General features: G+C 52.1%; 1 protein-coding gene across 13 annotated transcripts in view; it reads right to left on the reverse strand.

The window, feature by feature from the left end:
• PCNT (pericentrin) overlaps nt 1-22,861 on the reverse strand; it is a 118,980-nt gene that overhangs the window by 69,570 nt on the left and 26,549 nt on the right. For all 13 annotated transcript variants that reach the window (XM_055280027.2, XM_055280032.2, XM_063640407.1 and 10 more), the window contains 9 exons: nt 22,378-22,552; nt 21,738-21,874; nt 20,014-20,125; nt 18,230-18,452; nt 17,067-17,148; nt 15,502-15,676; nt 14,090-14,307; nt 7,410-7,864; nt 5,027-5,582 (listed from right to left, as the gene is read on the reverse strand). In XM_055280027.2, the coding sequence (XP_055136002.2) occupies nt 5,027-5,582; nt 7,410-7,864; nt 14,090-14,307; nt 15,502-15,676; nt 17,067-17,148; nt 18,230-18,452; nt 20,014-20,125; nt 21,738-21,874; nt 22,378-22,552 (2,133 nt within the window). The remainder of the gene's footprint in view (nt 1-5,026; nt 5,583-7,409; nt 7,865-14,089; nt 14,308-15,501; nt 15,677-17,066; nt 17,149-18,229; nt 18,453-20,013; nt 20,126-21,737; nt 21,875-22,377; nt 22,553-22,861) is intronic.

Consider the following 22,861-nt stretch of genomic DNA (forward strand, 5'->3'; position numbering starts at 1 on the left):
GGTGCAAAGATATTTGAGGCTCAGATAAAGCATCGCCACAGGGGAAGAACAGGACATCCCAGCTATTCTGGGACAATGACCCAAAACACTCCCATCAGGGCTTGGCAGGGCTCTGTGTAACTTTTTTTTTTTTTTTTTTGAGACAAAGTTTCGGCTCTTGTTGCCCAGGCTGGAGTGCAATGGCATGATCTCGGCTCACCACAACCTCCGCCTCCCGGGTTCAAGCGATTCTCTTGCCTCAGCCTCCCGAGTAGCTGGGATTACAGGTATGTGCCACCACGGCTGGCTAGTTTTGAATTTTTAGTAAAGACACGGTTTCTCCGTGTTGGTAAGGCTGGTCTCGAACTCCCAACCTCAGGTGATCCACCCGCCTCGGCCTCCCAAAGTGCTGGGATTACAGGCGTGAGCCACTGCGGCCAGCTTGTATAAGTCTTTTCACGGGGTAAAGCCTGAGGAAAGACCAGGAGACCAGGAGAGGAGTGGCCACCATACAAGAAGCATTCTCACCAATCACAGGCCTGTGGATCTACCAACACGCTTTGCAGGAACGAGGGAACAGTGACCAGCAGATCCTGATGTGAGCCAGCCAGAAGAGACTGGCACATGGGCTGGGCTTGTGATGAAATGCAGGGATCGCTGCGGATGTTTTAGGTGAGAATGGATCACGGTTATGCTGTACTGGGGGAAAACACCTCACTTGCAGACACATGGTGTCTTGGATTTGCTTCTGAACAATCAGGAGGAGAGGGGGACTGATGTATTGAGTGTGTACCCCACTAACCAGTGGGACCAGGGGCCTGCTGAGTTATTCGATTTCTGCAAATACTGCCATCTGCCCCAAAAAACATAATATAAAATTAACAGTACATCCCACCTCCCCACAGCCCAACTGTTTTCTTCTGTGAAATCAGCTACACCAAAACAATCACATAAAAGAGTATCTGAGCGGCCAGGCACAGCGGCTCACGCCTGTAATCCCAGCACTTTGGGAGGCCAAGACAGGCAGATCACAAGGTCAGGAGTTCTAGACCAGCCTGGCCAACATGGTGAAACCCTGTTTCTACTAAAAATATAAAAATTAGCCAGGCGTGGTGGTATGTGCCTGTAATCCCAGCTACTCGGGAGGCTGAGGCAGGAGAATAACTTGAACCGGGGGGGCGGAGGTTACAGTGAGCCAAGATCATGCCACTGCACTCCAGCCTGGCGACAAAGCGAGACTCCATCAAAAATAAAAAAATACAAAATAAAGCTAAGGCTGGGCGCAGTGGCTCACGTCTATAATCCCAGCACTTTGGGAGGGTGGCGCATGCCTGCATTCCCAGCTACTTGGGAGGCTGAGGCAGGAGAATCCCTTGAACCAGGGAGGCAGAGGTTGCAGCGAGCCGAGATCACGCCACTGCACTCCAGACTGGAGACAGAGCGAGACCCTGTCTCAAAAAAAAAAAAATGAGTATTGACATGCACATCCTTAGCAGCAAAGTAAAAAGATAACTTACTCGCGCAAACTTGTACCTCAACTAGAAAAATACTGCAAAGACACTCTAGGAGTATTCCGATAATAGTCCGGGCCAGGCGTGGCTCACGCCTACGGTCCCAACACTTTGGGAGGCTGAGACAAAAGGATTGCTTGAGGCCAGGAATTTAAGACCAGCCTGGGCAACACAATGAGACCCCATCTCTACAAAAAATAAATTAGCCAGGCGTGGTGGTGCACATCTGTAGTCCCAGCTACTGAAGGGGCTGAGGCAGGAGGACCACTTGAGGCCAGGTGTTCAAGGTCGCAGTGAGCTGTGATTGCATCACTACCTTCAGCCTGGGCGACAGAGCAAGATCCTCTCTCCAAAACAACAACAACACAAAAACAGTCACCCTAGAAGAACAAAAGTACAGGTTAAAGGACGCAAGTGACGCACGACTTCAGAAAATGAACACCTCTTTGTGCTATGCACAGATAAAATGGACAGAATTTCTTTAGCATGAGTCCTTGGAAAAGCGAGACAGAATCTGACTTTTCCAGAGAAGACAGACCCACACGATACCCAGCAGGGTGCAGGTCTCATCTCAGGGCTGTGCCTCAGGACTGAGGGGCCAGTGTCCACACTGGGCAGCACCCAGAGCTGTCCATGTGAAGAAACAAGTCAGTTCTAACCTCAGAATCCGGCGCTGCATCACCCATTCTCAGGAGCAGTCCCTCTTCACCAAGCAAACCTTTCAGGCTCAACGCCTTACTTTATGGCTAGAAATGAGATCTTAGCATGTCCTTGTTTAAAACCCCGTTGAAACCGTATGTACAAAAACAAATCACCTAAAATTTGCACACAATGCTTCAAATAAATTATCAATTATTTCTGAAGTGCTCCAGACTCTAACCCTCCCCCCACAGAAAGGCCAGAAGATCGTACAGACCCAGAACACAGAAGCAGGAAGGCCCCAGGCATTCAGCCTGCAGGACGACATGCAGAATGACATATGCACATGTGCTGTGTGTGTGTGTGCATGTGCTGTGTGCACATATGCATGTGCTGTGTATGTGTGCATCTGCTGTGTGTATAAGAATGTGCTGTGCATGTTCACATGTGCTGTATGAGCATGTGCTGTGTAAGCACATGCCCTGTGTGTGCACGTGTTGTGTGTGTGCTGTGTGCACACGTGCCATGTGTATGTGCTGTGTGTGCGCATGTGTGCTGTGTGTGCATGTGGTGTGTGCATGTGCTGTGTGTGCACATGTGCTGTGTGTATGAGCATGTGCTGTGAATGTTCACATGTGTTGTATGGACATGTGCTGTGTGAGCATGTGCACATGTCTGTGTGCATGTGTTGTGTGTGCGTGCTGTGTGCACATCTGCTATGTGTATGTGCTGTGTGCTGTGTGTATGCATGTGCTACACATGCACATGTGCTGTGTATGTGTGCGCATGTGCTGTGAGCATGTGCTGTGTATGTTCAAGTGCTGTGTGTGTGAATGTGCTGTGTGCTGTGTATATGCATGTGCTGTGTGTGTGCATGGGCTATGCGTGTGCTGTGTGTGTGCATGGGCTGTGCGTGTGTGTGCTGTGTGTGCGTGTGCCTTGTATGGGCACATGTGCTGTGAGTGTGCTGCATATGTGCATGGGCTGTGTATGCACATGTGCTGTGTGTGCGCACATGTACTATGTGTGAGCATGTCCTGTGTGTGACCATGTGCCACGTGTGTGCATGTGCCTTGTATGGGCACATGTGTTGTGTGTGCATGTGATGTGTGTATGCATGTGCTACTATGCGCATGTGCTGTGTGTGCGCATGTGCTCTATGCATGCATGTGATCTGTGTGTGCGTGCATGTGCTGTGCGTGACCATGTGCCGTGTGTGTGTGCCTTGTATGGGCACATGTGCTGTGTGTGAGTGTGCTATGTATGTGCATGTGCTGTGTGTGCACATGTGCTGTGTGCATGTGCCTTGTATGGGCACATGTGCTGTGTGTGCTACGTGTGTGCATGTGCTGTGTGTATGAGCATGTGTTGTGTGTGCATGCTGTGTGCACATGTGCTATGTGTATGTGCTGTGTGCGTGCATGTGTTATACACGTGCACATGTGCCGTGTGCGTGCACATGTGCTGTGTGTGTGCTGTGTGTGAGCATGTGCTGTGTGTGCATGTGCCTTGCATGAAAACATGTGCTGCATGTGCACGTGTTGTGTGTGCGCATGTGCTGTGTGTGTGTGCCTTGTATGGGTACGTGCTGTGTGTGTATGCTGCGTGTGTGCGTGTGCTGTCTGTGCGCACGTGCTGCGTATGTGCGTGTGCTGTGACTGCATGTGCTGTGTGTGCAGGCCCCTCCGCGGCCACCTTGGGAATCCAAGGGGGATTCTGACTGCTCGGTCTGGCTTCTTCTGACACAATTTGGTACCAGTGCTTACACATATTCTGACACACAAGATTTTTAAAAATTGAAAAAGTAACTACACTGGCCAGGTGCAGAGGCTCACACCCGTAATCCCAGGGCTTTGGGGACGCCAAGGCGGGAGGATCACTTGAGCCCATGAGTTCAAGACCAGTCTGGGAGACAAAACAATAAAAATTAGTGAGGTGTGGTGGCACGTGCCTGTATCCCAGCAATCCTCCTGCTTCAGCCTCCAAAGTAGCTGAGACTACAGGTGTGTGCCCCCAGGCCCAGTGAATTGTTTTTACTCTTTGTAGCCCACAGGCTGGTTTCAAACTCCTGGGCTCAAGTAATCCAACTGCCTCAGCCTCCTAAACTGCTGTGATTACAGGCGTGAGCCATTGTGCCTGGCCCATCACTGCTCTTGAAATGTGGCAAAAGGGTTTTATTTCAGGAAATATCAATAAAGGAGAGGACCAAGGCTCTGAATACACAACATGACCATCAGATCTTCCCACAGCAGCCTGGAAATCAAGTCTGCTGCAGAGGTGCCGGTCAGCCTTGAGGAATACTCCAAAGCCCACAAAATCTCACACCAAGGTCTAGGCCCTCCCACATACATATGAGAGCAAAGCCTTTAACAAGGTGCCTGTGATCAAAATAACCCTTCAACTCAGTGTTTTAAAGCCCAGCTCAGGCTGGGTGCCATGGCTCACACCTGTAATCCCAGCACTCTGAGAGTCAAGGCAGGTGGATCGCCTGAGGTCAGGAGTTCGAGACCAGCCTGGCCAACATGGTGAAGCCCAGTCTCTACTAAAAATACAAAAATTAGCTGCTCATGGTGGCAGGCACCTGTAATCCCAGCTACTTGGGAGGCTGAGGCAGGAGAATCACTTGAACCCAGGAGGCGGAGGTTGCAGTTAGCCAGGATTGCGCCACTACACTCCAGCCTGGCGAAAGAGTGAGACTCCGGCTCAAAAAAAAAAAAAAAAAAAAAGCCCAGTTCACAAAGAGACCAGAAGTCCCCACTGATCTCAGCAGCTTGTGAGACACACAGACACCTGCACAGGCACACACAGCAAGCACGCAGACATGTGACACGCAGTGGAAACACACAGGCCGTGGGGAGAGGCCTGCCCTGGGCTGGGGCAGGGCCCTGGTGCCTTACTTGGTGCGTTCCCTGCAGCTTGTGAGCCACGGTTCCGGCGAGCTCTGTGCTCGCTTCGGTTCGCAGGCGGTCCCGCACAGACTGTAGCTCCCCATCATGTTTCCGCTTCAGTTTCTCCAACTCTTGAGTCAAAATCGTTTGGTGAAGAGAGTCCTTTTTCCGCAGTTGTTCCTCAAAGTCTGCTCGTAAGAGCTCTAGGGCCCGCCTGTGCTCCTCACGGATGGTCTGAAATTCAGACAGGTAACAGGATTCCAAAGAATCAAGGCTGGACAGATGTCTGGTCTCCAGAGCGCTGAGGTCAGAAGCGTGTTTTGTCTGCAGTTCGGCCACACGTGCGGCCAGCAGAGCCCCGTGCTTGCTCTCTAAGGAGGCTGTCAGCTCGCCCAGCGCGGCCTGGTGTCTGGCCTCGAGCTCCGCCGTCACTGACAGGAGCCGCTGCTGGTGTCTCTCCTGGAGGAGCTGCAGCTCGCGGGCGTGCTGCTCCCGGGCCTCCTGCAGGAAGGCATCTTGTTCCGCACTGAATTTCTCGGTGATCTCTTTACGTTCCTCTAAAAACCTGTGGCAACAAAGTGAACACAGGACAGTTAAACACGCACCAGGAAGCACTGACCCTTGCAAAAGCCAAGTCAGTTTCCCAGAGGAAACGCCACTTCAACTGTTCAGGTCATCATTTCGGGATTTTAACTGCTCTTACTACTTTTCCCTTGACCACCAGAAATAGTAAGTGGGAGAGTGAAGAGGCCCCATGAAGCCAGAGGAGCCCAGAGGCCAAAGGCCAAAGCCATGGGAGTCACCAGGTCACAGACCACAGGTAGGAACCAGCGCTGGCACACACACATCCCCACCAGAGCCACGCACGGCAGGCACAACCAACCTCCTACTCACACCACAGGGTCCGAGCCAGGTCCCAACCAAGAATCCCAAGGCAATCTCTGCTCCTCAGCAAGGAAGGGGCACTACCCATGGGGGTCCATGGGGAGGGTGAGGCCTGAGAACCCCATGGCAGTGAACAGAACCCCACGGCAGTGAACAGAGCCCCATGGCAGCGAATAGAACCCCACGGCAGTGAGTGAACAGAACCCCATGGCAGTGAACAGAACCCCACGGCAGTGAACAGAACCCCATGGCAGTGAAAAGAACCCCAAGGCAGTGAACAGAACCCCAAGGCAGTGGACAGAACCCCAAGGCAGTGAATAGAACCCCACGGCAGTGATCAGAAACCCATGGGAGTGAACAGAACCCCATGGCAGCGAATAGAACCCCACGGCAGTGAGTGAACAGAACCCCATGGCAGTGAACAGAACCCCACGGCAGTGAACAGAACCCCATGGCAGTGAACAGAACCCCAAGGCAGTGGACAGAACCCCAAGGCAGTGAATAGAACCCCACGGCAGTGATCAGAAACCCATGGGAGTGAACAGAACCCCATGGGAGTGAATGAAGAGACCCCATGGCAGTGAATAGAACCCCATGGCAGTGAATTAAGGAAGTGCAGGCGGCACTCAGGGCCAAAGACAGAGGCAGGGAGAGTCCTCACAGAAGGACCTGCTCCCATCAGGAGGCCAAAGAGCCTGGAGCTGGAGGGTCCTGCAAAATGCCAAGGCCTCCAATGGGCGCTGGCGACACAGGATAGATGGCAAGAGGCACGGACACCTCTGCGCCTGGAAGCCTCTCCTGAGGGCCTCCTTGGTTCAGCTCCACCACAAAGTGCATGTCGTAGCCTGGTAAGAAGAGCATCCTGCTCGTGTTCATGCAGCCCCAGTGACCTGAACGTGAGTTTCTCCAATCCCTGAGCAGGGCCCTGTGCGGCCCTGGTTGCTAGGGAAGGGCTGGGTGGGGCAGACAGATGAGAAGGAACGGCACAGCCCAGGGACTGAGGCTCGAAAAAAGGGTCAGCACCCACAGGCAAAGAATGCAATCACTTTCTAAACCTCTTGAAAACTTCAAAGAAGAGTGTGTATGTTTTAGAAAAACGTGCTTATTTTAAAAAATCACCTGTTTAAGTTAAAAAAACACAAAAACGCTTAGTGGATAAACTCCATGTCCTTATGACACCTATAAAAGAGGTTCAGCTTCTGCTGTTTAAATCTTAAAACATACCAAGAACAACAGAGACAATGACTGATGCCCACCCCCGACCCCCACCCAGGGAGTACAGGCTTGCGGGGCTTCGGGGCGGCAGCTGCCAACCTGCCCGTCCGAGCACAAACCTGTCCCACTGCAATTAGGCTGAAAACCTAAAGCACCACACCTTGTTCCAGCTCCCTCCAGACCTTTTCGCCCAGGGGAGCCCACAGCGCCTTCTCCCAAGAGCCTGCCCACCTTCTACCCTCCACGGTGTCTGGCCTCACAGGGACTACAGATGGCGTCACCGCAAACCCACCTGCTCCGGGCCAGCATCAGCTGCAGGGCGCAGTCTTCCTTCACGTGGAGCGCGGCAAGCTCCCCATCCTGGGCTGTCGGCGGCTCCCGCCCACACTGGCTGCAATGCAGGGCGTCGTCTGAAGTGAGGTCCTGTTCCAGCTGCTGCAGGCGGCCCTGCTGCTCCGTCAAGGACCTCTCCAGATCCAGGATCTGGGCTGCCTGTTGGTCCTGAAGCTGCCTCATTTCAGTTTCTCGAAGCTCAAACTTGTTTATAATGGTCTGTTTCTCGGATTCAGCCTTTTCTCTCAGTTCAAGAAGCATCAATGTTAACTTCTCCTCAGCTTCCTGCTGTAGCTCCTCCTTCATAACTTTCCAGTCCATTTCTTTTTTTTGGAATTCCTGTTTCATCAGCTCAGTCTTTTGCTTAGCATTATTTAGTTCCTCCTGGTGGTCTTCAATTAGATTGTGTTTTACCTACAGACAACATAATTTCATTTAGGAGGAAAGATGCTAATGGAAGAGATTATCAGAAGAGACAACCCAAACCCACCTCTGAAGACAGGCAACTTTCACCACACACACCCATTACGCTGCACACGGCAACGGGAATGATTCACACCCATTACGCTGTACACGGCAACGGGAATGATTCTCATGTTGATGACAATGGAAGAAACCTAAAGTAGACAAGTCTAAAACTAAATAAAATGCCTCCTACATCCTGGCACCGAGAACCGACTATTCTTTATCTCTGGAGCCCATGGCCTTGACAGCAACCAACAACCGAAGGCAGCACACATCAGCCGAGCAAAGGCAGCAGCTGGAGGCTTCTTTGTTCAGACCAAGACCAGTGGCAGGACTCAGATCGGCCGCAGGCCTCTGTTAGGGGAACGCCAACCCCACAGATAGCTCTGGGCCACTGCACCAAGCACGACCGGATGCCCAGGAGGCAAGAGCAGCCGATGGTGTGATGCTCCCGATCTGTACAAGGTCAACGCCAGGACAATGAAAGACCTTGAGCAAGGGGTGGATGAACTGCAAGGCACACTGTAAAGGGATCCTGTGCAGAGGGGGATGAAGGAGAATGCAGAGGGCAAATATACTAATCTTTTTTTTTTTTTTGAGATAGGATCTGGCTCTGTCGCCCAGGCTGGAGTGCAGGGGAACAATCACAGCTTACTGCAGCCTCGAACTCCTGGGCTCAAGCAATCCTTTATAGAGACAGGGTTCTGCAGGTTGCCCAGGCTGATCTTGAACTCCTGAGCTCAAGGAATCCGCCTGCCTCAGCCTCCCAAAGTGCTGGGATTGTTACAGGTGTGAGCCACTGTGCCTGACTAGGACTTTCAAAGAGAAAGAAAGTAGGTCAATAAACTACTGAACTCATCAAAAAGAAACAAACAAACAAACAAAAAAAGGCATATAAGATTGACCTCAACTCCTTTTTTAAAAATTAAGTTACTAAAGTTTAGGGTCCTACTTCTGGTGATGCCTGTGCACCTCGCCAGACCAGCCCTCCAGAGACAACCACTATGAACTGAACAGAATGTAAAAAAAACCCCGAAAGCCGTGGAGAGATCCACAAGCAGACAGACCCTGGAGAGGGCTGGACACTCACAAGGAAGAAACGGCACTGGGCCATTGCTGTTTTTCCAGCTTTTCAGTAAGAGTACTATCTGTCCGTGCCCTACACACAGAAATCCCAAATCCTTCATGTGAGCCAGAGGAACTGGAGGGTGAGGGAGGAAAGAGAGCTGCAACGCCTGGGAATGAACCCCGCCCACGTCTCAGGCTGACCCCGATCTGTACGTAAGAGGGGCAGACTCCAAAAGCAAGCAAGCCGGCTAAAGCTACAAGAGCTGAATTAACACCACGCCGCAGCCCAGCACAGACGCAGGGGAGCATGGAGTCTGAAGTCACCCGAGTGAACTGCCTGCTGCAACAGAAAACCAACACTCTCCAGAGGAGCAGGACAGAACCCAGAGTCTCCAAATCTATCACTCATGGTGTCCAGGATGCAACCTGCACCCAGCTGACCCATAAATAAGCAGGAAAACGTGACCCCTGCCGAAGAGAAAACACAATCAGTGGAAACCAACACCAAGACAAAACAGATCATAAAATCTGCACAGAAGGGTTTTAAACATCTTTAAATCCTGAACACGAAACCTGTCACCTTAGACTTTTTTATGCCACAAAAATACTCCTCAAGAATCAAGCTAAAATAAAGACTTTTCAAAAAAACAGAGAAAATGTGTGCAGCACAGCAAGAGATGCTGAAGGAGATCCTTCACGCTGAAGGGAATGACGCCAAACACTCATATCTTCAGGAAGAAATGAAGAGCACCAGAAATGGCAAGTATAAGGCCATTTTTCCTCAATTTCTTTCAAATACATGTTTTCCAAAGCAAATCTCCTGACACTGCAGGAGGCGGATGTGATGTCTAGTCTATGAAAACTGCAGCACAGAAGACGAAGGGGAGGTGACAAAAGCACCTGTGCAGTCAGAGAGAGGTCACAGTTTACACAACGCAGCATCATGGTGACTCTCAGTAGACTGTACTGATAAAAGACAAGGTTAAGAATGTGTATTCTTTTTTTTCTCTTTTCTTTGAGACGGAGTCTCGCTCTGCCACTCAGGCTGGAATGCAGTGGCGTGATCACGGCTCACTGCAACCTCTGCTTCCCGGTTTCAAGCGATTCTCCTGCCTCAGGCCCCCGAGTAGCTGGGATTACAGGCATGCACCACCATGCTCGCCTAATTTTTTTATTTTTTTTTTTAGTAAAGACAGGGTTTCCCCATGTTGGCCAGGCTAGTCTCAAACTCCTGACCTTGGGTGATCCACCCGCCTCCCAAAGTGCTGGGATTACTGGCCTGAGCCACCGTGCCGGGCCAAGAATGTGTATTTTAATCCCTGGAGCAACTATTAAAAACACAATGCAAAAAGGAATAACTTAATAGTCAATAGATACATTAAAATCACTTCTAGAAAACATTCAAATAATCCAAAAACACAAGAAAAAAGGAAAAGCAGAACCATGACCACCAGATGCATCTCATGGAAAATGAACAGTGAAACGGAAGACCTAAATCAACCACATCAGTAATTACATTAAACATTTATAGACTCAGCACTGCAACTAAAAGGCAGAGATTATCAGAATGGATTAAAAATTGCCAACTATGGCCAGGCGTGGTGGCTCATGCCTGTAATCCCAGCACTCTGGGAGGCCGAGGTGGGCGGATCACGAAGTCAGGAGATCGAGACCATCCTGGCTAACATGGTGAAAACCTGTCTCTACTAAAAATACAAAAAATTAGCTGGGTGTGGTGGCAGATGCCTGTAGTCCCAGCTACTCGGGAGGCTGAGGCAGGAGAATGGCATGAACCTGGGAGGCGGAGCTTGCAGTGAGTGGAGATCGCACCACTGCACTCCAGCCTGGGCGACAGAGCAAGACGCCGTCTCAAAAAAAAAAAAAAAGCCAGTGTGGTGGCTCACGCCTGTAATCCCAGCACTTTCAGAGTCCGAGGCAGGCGGATCACGAGGTCAGGAGATCGAGAACATCCTGGCTAACATGGTGAAACCTCGTCTCTACTAAAAACATAAAAAAAACTAGCCAGGCGTGGTGGCGGGCACCTGTAGTCCCAGCTACTTGGAGAGGCTGAGCCAGGAGAATGGCGCGAATCTGGGAGGCGGAGGTTGCAGTGAGCTGAGATCGTGCCACTGCACTCCAGCCTGGGCAACAGAGTGAGACTCCGTCTTAAAAGAAAAAAAAAAAAAAACTGCCAACTATATGCTGTCCACATAAAATGCATTTTACTTTGAACAGATTAAAAGTAGGCCAGGTGCAGTGGCTCACATCTGTAATCCCAGCACTTTGGGAGGCCGAGGCGGGTGGATCACTCGAGCCCAAGAACTCGAGACCAGCCTGGACAACATGGCGAAACCCCATCTCTACAAAAAATACAAAAATTAGCTCAGCATGGTGGTGTGCACCTGTACTCCCAGTTACTTGGGAGTCTGAGGTGGGAGGATCCCTTGAGCCTGGGAGGAAGAGGTTGCAGTGAGCCAAGACTGTGCCACACACTCCAGCCTGGGCAACAGTCTGTCTCAAAAAAAAAAAAAAACTAAAACGAATAAAAAAAGATACACCAGACAAAATGCACACAAAGGTTGGAATGACTGTATTGATAAAAGACGAGGCTGGGTGCGGTGGCTCACGCCTGTAATCCCAAAAATTTGGGAGGCTGAGGTGGGCAGATCATGAGGTCAGGAGTTCGAGACCAGCCTGGCCAACATAATGAAACCCCGTCTCTATTAAAAATACAAAAATTAGCCGGGTGTGGTGGGACATGCCTGTAGTCCCAGCCACTCGGGAGGCTGAGGCAGCAGAATCGCTTGAAACCAGGAGGCGGAGGGTATAGTGAGCTGAGATCGCGCCTCTACACTCCAGCCTGGCGATAGAGTGAGACTCTGTCTCAAAACAAACAAACGAACAAACAAACAAAAAAACAAAAACAAAAAAACAAAAACAAAAACAACAAAGAGGTGTGTTTTTGGACAGAATACTACAAGACAGAAAAGGGTGAATTTTTAGGAAGACATTACAATCGTAATGTGTACACATGTAACAACAGAGCTTCCACATACTCAAAACAAGAATTAAAATTAACAAGAGAGAAATCCACAGTCTTCTCCCCATAATTGATATAAGGAGGTAAAATGGTGGCCTGAGAAAAGCATAAAGACATGAGCATCAAAAAGTCACCTGGGACCGGGTTCAGTGGCTCACGCCTGTAATCCCAGCACTTTGGGAGGCCAAGGCCGGCAGATCACTTGAGATCAGGAGTTTGAGACCAGCCTGGCCAACATGGTGAAACCCTGTCTCTGCTAAAAATACAAAAATTAGCTGGACATGGTCGGGTGCAGTGGCTCACGCCTGTAATCCTAACACTTTGGGAGGCTGAGACGGGTGGATCATGAGGTCAGGAGATTGAGGCCATCCTGGCTAACATAGTGAAACCTCGTCTCTACTAAAAATACAAAAAAACAAAAAACAAAAAAATTAGCCAGGCGTGATGGTGGGTGCCTGTAGCCCCAGCTACTCGGGAGGCTGAGGCAGGAGAATGGCATGAACCTAGGAGGTGGAGCTTGCAGTGAGCTGAGATCGCACCACTGCGCTCCAGCCTGGGTGACAGAGCGAGACTCCATCTCAAAAAATAAAAATAAAAAAATAAAAAAAATTAGCCGGGCATGTTGGTGTGCACCTGTAATCCCAGCTACTCGGGAGGCTGAGGCAAGAGAATCACTTGAACCCGGGATGTGGGGGTTGCAGTAAGCTGAGATCGCGCCACTGTGCTCCAGCCTAGGCGAGAGAGCAAGACTCTGTCTCAAAAAAACCAACAAAAAAAAAAAAAAAAAAAAAAAGTTACTTGGGAAGTCTGTCTTCAGCCAACAGTGCCAGAGAAGGCCACACACTGGTGGCTGCAGGTGCCATCGGCACATGACCATCGGCCCAACTACTGCCTGCCTGGCTCCCCACAGGGCTCCACCCACCCTTACCTCTATTTTGCTGGAAGTCCTTACCAACACCTGTGTTTAACAAACAGCATGGGATCAGACTTGCAGGTCATCATAGCTTCCTATGAAGCTGTCTCTTGATGGAGAATGAAAATCATTCTCGGGGAGATATTCACAGGGAGGAGCAAAGGGGTGGGAGAAGCAGGACACAAATAGAAATGAAAACACTGTCATGAGCATGAGGTTGAGTCAGAACACATATGACAAGACATGACAATTTCAGTCACTTTAACTCCACTGCTCCAGCACGGGACGGACCGTGAGCTGCCCTGGCTGTAACCAAGCCCATCGGGCCATGTGGAGGCTGCTGTCATGTTGCTTTGTCATTGTTTATGATGGCACAGCAGTGTCCTCACACTCGCAAAGGGCGAGGAAGGGCATCAGAGGGCGCCTCTTCCACAGGCGCAAAACAGCACAGGAAGAGCCTGGGGAACGTGGATGCAATTTAAGACTTGGGGTGAGCATCAGAGGCCAGCCACGTGCTTGGCACCTGGGCTTGTGCCTCCTCCCGGAGCCCTCTTAGGACACCTGGACAGTTTCCCTCAGAAATCTTGACTCAGAGGGCCGGGCGTGGTGGCTCACACCTGTAATCCCAGCACTGTAGGAGACCAAAGCAGGTAGATCACTTGAGGTCAGGCGTTTGACACCAGCCTGGCCAACACGGTGAAACCCTGCCTCTACAAAAAAATACAAAAATTAGCCAGGCATGGTGGCATACGTTTGTAATCCCAGCTATCAGGGGATCGCTTGAAATCAGGAAGCAGAGGTTGCAGTGAGCTGAGACCGTGCCACTGCACTCCAGCCTGGGCAACAAAATGAGACTCTGTCTCAAAACAAAACAAAACAAAACAAAACGAAACAAAACAAAAAGAAGTCTTCACTCAGAACTTCACTTTTGCCCCTGTGCTGACCCTGACGAGATTCTATCCAACCACCACCCACTACTGGCATTGCCAGGAATAGTTTCAAGAATTTACAGGACTGTCGCCCTTACAAATGTGGCACGTACAGCACTGGGCTGTCCCCAGGACGCCCCTCCATACACAAGGACACAAGCCTTCCAAGTGGAAGAGAGTGAGGACTCGGGCAGGAGGCGCTGGGCTGTGGAGTCACGACTCACCTTCTCCAAATCCTCCTTCAGACGGGTTTCATGCTGCAACTTCTCGTACAAATTTCTATTTTCTATTTTTAGGAGTTCAATTTCTTCCTTGAGCTCAGTCTGAAGAAGCGAAAGTTTAACCTTGTGCTCAGTTTCCAGACCCAAGACTCTGGCTGCCACCTCTGTGTCGGCCTCCAAGTCCCCATCCTGCACACCCTGGAGATGCACCCAGGGAAGCTCTGTGTGGAAAAGGAGCAGGGAAGACAGTCAGGCCGGTGCTGGCCCTCGACGGAGCCCACAGTCCGCACAGGCAGAACGGCAAACTATAAATGCTTCTGACAGCAGACACTGTGGATTTTCAAGCTCTGTGCTGACTCAGTGATGAAAGCAGGCACGGCTCTCTCAAGTCTCCCCTCCGTTTTGGGACACCTCCATGCTGCCCTAGCACAGCGCCGTCCTGAGTCATAGGGATGTCCTGGGCCCACACGACAGCCACACGACCCGCCCAGGCTACTCCTTCAGGTCAGGTGTGACAAGTGACCCTCCATGAGTTCCTGAGTGAGCCTCATGCCTGTGACCAGACGTGGGCACACATGTGTCACCCACGGTCTATGAGGCAGCCACAAGGACAGGGCCTGAGCTCAGGGGCCTGCCAGGGTTCCCATCCCAGCACCTCCCCCTGCTGTTCTGTGCCCGGGCACGCTACCCCCACCGGCCCATCTCTTCTTCTGCAGAAAAGGAAAAAAGCAGAAGGGACTAGGTACTGGCCAGGCTGACTCCAGAATGGAGTCAGACCACACACCTCCCAGGAGGACCCGCAGCCTCAGCCCCTCACCCCCACCATGGACGGCAGCCCCACCATCAGCACAGTCCACGCCAGTGGCTAGGGCCGCCTGCCCCTCCTGGAACCCATCAGTGGCCACTGTCCGGCGCCATGGGACCGTGACTCTGGGATGACTGCAGTTTCCTCTCTGTCACCTTCTGACCCCACAGCCCTGTGCCCCGCGCCCTGCCTGGACATCCCACAACCTTAGTCTGACTAGGCGCGCTGGGGGACCTGGGCCTGCTGGGAGCAGAGCAGGATGCTGGAAAAGCCTCCCCTGGGCCCAGTGGACACACATTCTCCCTCCAGAGGTGAATGGTCACCATGTCCATCCAGCAATCCCCATGACCCACAGGGTGGCCGCCCAGGTCAGACCTGCCCTGCTGGGGCGCTGGCCCAGGACACGCACTCCTGCCCAGCCAGTGACCCCACCTCTAACGCCAAACCCTCATCAGGACACACTCTGTTGAGGCACCAGCCCCAGCAGAAGAGGTTGGAGCACTCAGCTACTTCACGGAGGACTTGGATCGAACCCAGGCACCCAGGCTCCCAGAGAATGTGCCCCAGACCTGGGACCTGCCAACACCATGGCAGGGCGGGAGGGGCTCACCTTGGCTGTGCCCTTTGAAGGGCTCCAGACGCCACCCGTGTTCCAATGCTGAAGTCTCTGCGCAGCATCTGTCTGAGACACGGCCCTCATGCTGGATGCAGAGGGGAGACTCCAGTGCTTCCAATTGGTGCCTGTGGCTTTCTTCTAACTCCGCCTGGAAGCGTGGCAGGCTCTCCTACAGAGAAACCATGTGGGACAAGCATGTTAGTGAGCCAAGCTACCTCGCTCGCAGCTATAACCCTCAAAGGTGTTTCCTGCTATGCACAAAGAAAACTCAAACCTCACCAGGTTCATGAGACCACACGCTGCGCCCTGGTGAACCCCGCCAGCCCACTGGCGTGTTCACATGCTCTTGCGCCCACACCCGTCTCTCAGCCAGGCCTCCGGAAGACATACAGGAATTGGTGGCACTGACAGGGGCTGGTGCTCCCCAGGGCGGCAGGGCCCTGGACTGGGCAGACCTCTCCTCAATTCTCTCAGCAGCAAGGTCGGTACGGCACGTGCCCCTCACGTCTCCCCGGGTGGCCTCACATCTCAGGGCTGGGCTCTCTTCTCAAGGCCAGCCTCCTGTGACCACTGCCCACTAACAGCTGTGTCCTCATCACACCCACGCACAGAGGCAGGGGTTGGCTCTCAGGTGATACAGGAATGCCTGGTGGGGATAACCACCCCAGCCCTTCCCGGATTCTCTCTGGCGCAAGGCCTGCTCATGGGAAGGTCCTGGCTGCCTGTTCCAGCCGGGCCCTTGCCCTTCTCTGGTATTTCCCCCATAGCCTCTTGTGCAGCAAATTCTGTGTTGGGGTCTGCTTTGCAGGGAACTTAAACTGGTGCACAGCCCACTGCCACCCTGCCTGGCCACCCTGCGGCCTCCAGCAGGCCCAGGGACCCTGCTCCAGAGTGAGGGCTCCTGGCCGCTGCGCCCAGATGCCCTGAGTTCCCCTCCACTGGTTCCACCGTGCAACAAGCCACGCGGTGCTGCCCCTGCGTCTCCTCCCTGTCCTCCCATGTGTCCCCCGGAGCCTGACACAGGGCTTGCTCATGCTGCACAGCAAGTGCTGCACAGCCACGCGTACTGGTGGGCACGACACTGGCAGCACAGACCCAGAACATTCTATCATCCCAGAAGTTCCGTTTGGACAGCACTGCCACACAGAAGTTAAAGGTGACAGAAGTCGCAGCATGGAAGCAACTCAAGCAAGAAACACAAAAACCAGCAGACGCTCCATGTGGACTCAAAGCAAAGACACAATTTCACACCCTTCGAACTGCCACTGTCAAGTCTGACGAATGCAGCCTACTGCAGGCTGGAGGCCTTGCCCACAGCCAGGGCATCCCGGGGCTGAGGGAGGGGCTCCGGCTCCCCTGGCCACCCCCTTTCTTGATCAGACAGTGCATGGTGAGGCCCACCGCGGAGCAGCAGTGAGGTCGGGGCAGCATCCGCAAGCAGCCTTCCTCCCCTGGACAAGGCGGGACGGATGGAAACGCGGGCTCTGTAACGTGGAAGACGCAGGGCTGGAAGGTCAAGAGCACGAGACTCCCCCACTTCTCAGCGCGCGGCCAATTACCTTATGTCGCTCAGGCTCGAATTCATCAACGTGATCTTTTCTTCCTTTCTCAGGTTTCTCTTCTAAACCCACACAGGACAACCTGAAAGGAAAACATTTTATAAAAGTTTTACACAAGTGCCCCTTTTCCATGTGTGCACCATTCCCTCCCCAGGACCAACTGCTCACAGCAGAGGTGCCTCCTCGTGCTTCCAGTCAAGGACAGGCAATGCCCACGTGCAGGGAGCCGTGGCAGTCGCAAAACCGGAGACACGGCACAGGGACATGCAGGCCTGGAAGAGAGTGTGCCCGCCACTGACTCTCTCTCTCTCACACACACACACACACACACACACACACACACACCAAGGACACAGCACAGGGACACGCAGGCCTGGAAGAGAGTGTGCCTGCCACTGACTCTCTCTCTCACACACACACACACACACATACACACCAATGACACAGCACAGGGACACGCAGGCCTGGAAGAGAGTGTGCCCGCCACTGACTCTCTCTCTCACACACACACACACACACACACACACACACACACCAATGACACAGCACAGGGACACGCAGGCCTGGAAGAGAGTGTGCCCGCCACTGACTCTCTCTCTCTCTCTCTCTCTCTCACACACACACACACACACACACACACACACCAAGGACACAGCACAGGGACATGCAGGCCTGGAAGAGAGTGTGCCTGCCACTGACTCTCTCTCTCTCACACACACACACACACACACACACCAGGGGCACAGCACAGGGACACGCAGGCCTGGACAGGAGTGTGCCTGTCACTGACACACACACACACACACGCCTGAAGGAGAGCGCCCCTGCCACCAACACACACACACATGCAGGCCTGGACAAAAGCGCACCCACTGACTCGTGCACACACACGCACATGCTGGCCTAGACGAGTGTGTGTCCATCACCAACATGTACACGCAGGCCTGGAGGAGAGTGTGGCCACCAATGGCTCGCACGCACACATGCAGGCCACATTCAGGTGCCCGTGCCTGTGTTATCTTTTTAGTCCGGACCATAAAATGTGTTTGTATAAAAGGCCATTGGTGCCTACTGGCATGAAATCACCAACAAAACTACCCCTGAACTCAGAGCCTGGCCCCTGCATGGCAGGAACTCGCTGAGGCTGGAACTGCTTTGCTTACACAACTTCCACAGAGTCCAGAAGAGCATCTTCGCTCGCCCCTTGCAGCCTCTGCTGTAACAGGGTTAGGTCTTCTTGGTAAGTTTTCTCAGCATCCCTTAATTTCTTTTCAAAATAAATCCTCAGTTGCTCCAGTTCAGACTCATGCTGGGTTTTTTCTCGCTGCTTCAGCTGTTCTAAATCTTCCACGTGAGAGGCTCGTGCCAGGAGTTGCTCATGTAGCTCTGCAACATGACGGAGCCAGGCAATCATCTTAAAACGGGATACCCACAACGAGCCAGGCGAGAGGCAAGAGCTTGGTTACCTGTGACGGGGGCAGAACTCGGAAAAGGGCCCATCCCAGAACCTGAGAGTGACGAGGGAACTCTACGGCTTAGACTCTCGAACACCCTGAATGTGGAGAGCTCTCTCCAAGCAGTGGCAAGAGCCACAGGGCTGGGAGCAAGAGCAGCACTCCAAGTGGCAGGGATGTGGTGGGCACAGCCAGCAAGGAGACAGACGATGGTCCTGCAGCCCCAGGAAACTGGATCCAGACCAACATCGAGCCCAGAAGCAGGCTCAGCAGGTTGGCACATGACAGCGGACACCTGGATGTGGGCTATGGGGGACCCTGGACAGAAAACCCGGCTGTGCCATCTTGGACTTTCTGTAAGCTGACAACTGTGTTGTTTTAGGCTACCAAGTTTGTGATAATTTGTTACGCAGCAGCAGAGAAGCAACATGGACCTAAAAGAACTTGTCTCCATGGCTACTATGGTCAGAATACAGCCCGCTGGCTCTACAGCAGCTGACAGCCAGCGACGGGTACCCCAGAGACGGAAAATCGGGGTTCTCTGCATGGGTCCTGAGAGGCAGGACAGAGACAAGCAGAGGACCAAGCCAGAGCCGGAGCCTGCAGGGAGCAGCTGTGCCTGTGGCCCCCTCAGCTTCTCTCTTCTCCAGCCTCCAGCGACAGACAGACCCCCAGAGAAAGATAAATCAACACGCTCTCAGCTGCACCTGGTCCCGACAGGGTGCAGGGCTGGGAGGCGGAGCCAGGCCTGGTGCCCTGGTGACAGTGGCGGTGTCTCCAGTTCTTTCTCCTAAGTGCTCTTTGCTTTAAATCCCACCACCCACAAGGACAAGTTGGGCCAGAAGGCTCTGTCGGCGCATGAGTGCCAGGAGACACGCAGTGGCTCGCCCTCCTGTCCTGTGGCCCTGGGTGCCAGTGCCTGAATTGGGCTTGCCAGCCCCTGCCCTCAGGCACCATCCTCGCCCGCTGTACAAAGACCTCTCTGACACGGAACGGGGGGCCTGGGGTTGGGGTCTCCAGAGGTGCTCAGCTATAAGGGGACACCTGGAGCAGAGCTGCCTTCAGCAAGTGGCCTGGAGAGCTGGGGCCACAGGAGCCTGGCAGCAGGATGTGGGACACTGCTCTGTGACCCCAGACACCAGGTGAGCCCGCACTTGGACAGCACTCAACTGTCCTTCCGAGGCAAACGCTCAGCACCACTGGTAAGCTTTCCTTAGACATGAAGGCACCCCCTGCGAGTGTTGGTCTCGGCCTTGAGGGACACACAGGTGCATGTCACTGCTGCACTGACTTGCTTAGCATAAAACCAGGGCTGTCTCCCACAAAGCAAACCTCCACCTTCAAATCAGACACCTCAACCTTCAGCATGTCAAACAGGTAAATCCACTTTTTTGTGTTTGCTAGAATTGTTAAATTCTGGCTTGGGGTTACAACAATGAAAAACACACAGCTTCAGCTTTTGAGGATCTGAATTTTCCAATACGATTCCTCACCACTCAATTCCTGTCTACTGGTCCTGGCAGAATCAAGCTGGGACCACAAGCGCCTGATCTCTTCTTGTGATTGCGCCTTCAGGTCTTCATATGATGCTTGAAGATTCTCTAACTGGAAAAAGCAAAGCGTCCAGGTGAGATCTTAATGAGCTCAAGGCCCCCACCCCAGCAGTGACGTGTGTGATTTTATCCCTGCCACTGCGATCCTAAGGGTAAAAGCTCACATCCCAAACCTGCAGCTCAGAGAAAGCCAGCCATAGCAGAGACCGAGAGAGCTCTGTCTGTGACAAGTGGGATCAGTCAGTGCTGACCCCACAAGGCCAGGCACTTTCAGAATCTCAGGAACTTCCAGGTCTGTTTGTCTCAGCTGAGGAGTTGGCACGGCCAGGTTCCATGCCGGCCGCAGCTGTGCGGTTTCATCTTGTGCACCTCCCTGCTTCGGTTTAGGGTCACACATACAGACCGCTGAATGGAATTTAGGGAGTCTTACTAGCCCACAGTACCCAACACTCCCAAATAGGAGGTCTCTCACTTTCAATACTTTTACATTAAGGAAGCAGGTACCTCTTACACCTTGACACTAAACTTTTCTGTACAACCAGCAAGAGCCCAGCCTAGCGCGGCATGGCGTGATGTCCTCCTGGGCAACGCTGCACCTGGGGCTGGCCTGTCCTCCTCATGGAAATGGCTCCTCCTACCTTTCCCCATCAAGGACATCAGGACCAGAAGATGCTACCAGCCCCCTCTTTCCCATCTCAGAGGGAGAGCCTGGCACAGCCCAGGGAGAGACTGGGGTTGTGGAGTGAGCCCCGGCCTGGACTCTCTGCAGGAGAGGAGGGTGTGTGGGCACCAGAGTCCCGCTGGGAGACACAAGGGGCCCAGGACAGGCCTCCCTAAGACCCTAGACCCCAACTACTTCCGTGTTCTCAGGTTTGTAAATCTTTCACACACCACGATTAACCCTATCTCTGATTTATGCTTTAATTTCTTCAACTGATTCTTGGGATACTCAGTTTGAGTCTCAGGTTTGTCAGGCCTCCAGTGAGGGCCACATCGACATTTTGATACGTAGTGTTTCATTAGAGAAGAATCTTGAATACACACAGCAGAAAGAAATGCTTGTTAACTTTTCCTAAGAATATCGTGTGTACTGGATCACGGTTAGAGGATGTGGCCTTACACTCCTACCTAGTGTTTGCAATTTGTGTAACTGTCTCAGGGACACCTGCAAAGAATATGCATTTCTAAGTACAAGATTGAACATAATTATTAAATCAGTCTCACAGACTATATCCTTACACTTTTATCACCACTAACAGTCTATTTATTTATTTTAATTTAATTTAATTTTATTTATTTGTTTTTGAGACGGAGGCTTGCTCTGTCGCCCAGGCTGGAGTGCAGTGGTGAGATCTCAGCTCACCGCAACCTCCACCTCCTAGGTTCAAGCGATTCTCGTGCCTCAGCCTCCTGAGTAGCTGGGACTACAGACGCCCACCACCATGCCTGGCTAATTTTTGTCTCAAACTCCTGAGCTCATGATCTGCCCACCTTGGCCCCCCAAAGTGATAGAATTACAGGCGTGAACCACTGTTCCCAGACAGTCTCTTTAAATTTAGTACTTAAGTTTTAGCAAATAACATAATATGAAATAGCCCAATTCCAAAATCTGTTAAAACTTCCCTAATATACCAAGTAATTAAAATAACGAAGCTGCTGCCCACCTCCAGCTGTTTTTCTTTCTCGCTCTCTTTGAACTTGAACTCCAAATCTTCTAAACACCGGCCGTGCTCGGACTGCAGTTCTTCACGTAACTTCTCAATGGCTGCCTGATGATGACTCTCCAGGTTCCTAAGGGCCCCTAGAAAGGTAAAGCAATGGCACTTGGTTTACAAGACATCACTCTCCTCAACAGTGACCTCAGTGACAATAATGGTGCACCCAGAGCACTGCCACCCAGAGCCCCGTCCTGGGCGCCCTCACCTCCCCCGGGCCCCTCGTTTGAGCCTCACACGCCTGATAGCACCAGGGGACATCACCTATCCATGCCACCCACCATGAGGGTCAAGCTGGAACACACAACCCTGGAGTTTGAAAAGTGAACAAGCACAACACTGCTGCTTTGTAATCATTTAGCAACTGAACACACCAAGAAAAATCTCTGAAACAAAGATCGAGGTTTAAGGACCCTGAGAGACCTGTGACCCATGACGGCCACCAGCGTGTCACATGTGCATGGAGCCATCCAGCATTTAGAAGGTAGGAAACGTGCGCAACGACGCATGGTGACGTGAACGACATTCCTTCCAGTACTACCCAGGAAAATTCGGTCCCACTCCAAACTTGCTCATTCTCATTACTCACATTCAGCCTGGTTTTTGTCTTGAAAAATCTTCTCCAACTCAGCTCTCTGTTCTGCCAATTCTTTCTGAAACTGGTTTTGTAAATCCTCCATTTCTGATTGATGCTTTGCAGACAATTCTTTGCGTAGATTTTCTAAACATAAATCTTTTTCAGATTCCCAGTCTTCCTTCAGGGTCTAATTTAAAAGAAAAAAAAATTAAAGTCAATAGTTGACTATCTGTGCTAAAGAAATTTAAATCACACAGTCAAAACCTATGAGCAGGCCAGGCGACGCGGCTCATGTCTGTAATCCCAGCACTTTGAGAGGCTGAGGCGGGCAGACCGTCTGAGACCAGGAGTTAGGGTTACAGACCCGCCTGGGCAACATAGTGAGACCCCATCTCTACAAAAAAAATACAAAAATACAAAAATTAGTGGGATGTGGTGGCATGTGCCTATAGTCCCAGCTACTTGGGAGGCTGAGGCAGGAGGATCAATTGAGCCC

This window comes from Symphalangus syndactylus, chromosome 5, assembly GCF_028878055.3.
Source record: "Symphalangus syndactylus isolate Jambi chromosome 5, NHGRI_mSymSyn1-v2.1_pri, whole genome shotgun sequence".
In the NCBI taxonomy this organism is placed as follows: Eukaryota; Metazoa; Chordata; class Mammalia; order Primates; family Hylobatidae; genus Symphalangus; species Symphalangus syndactylus.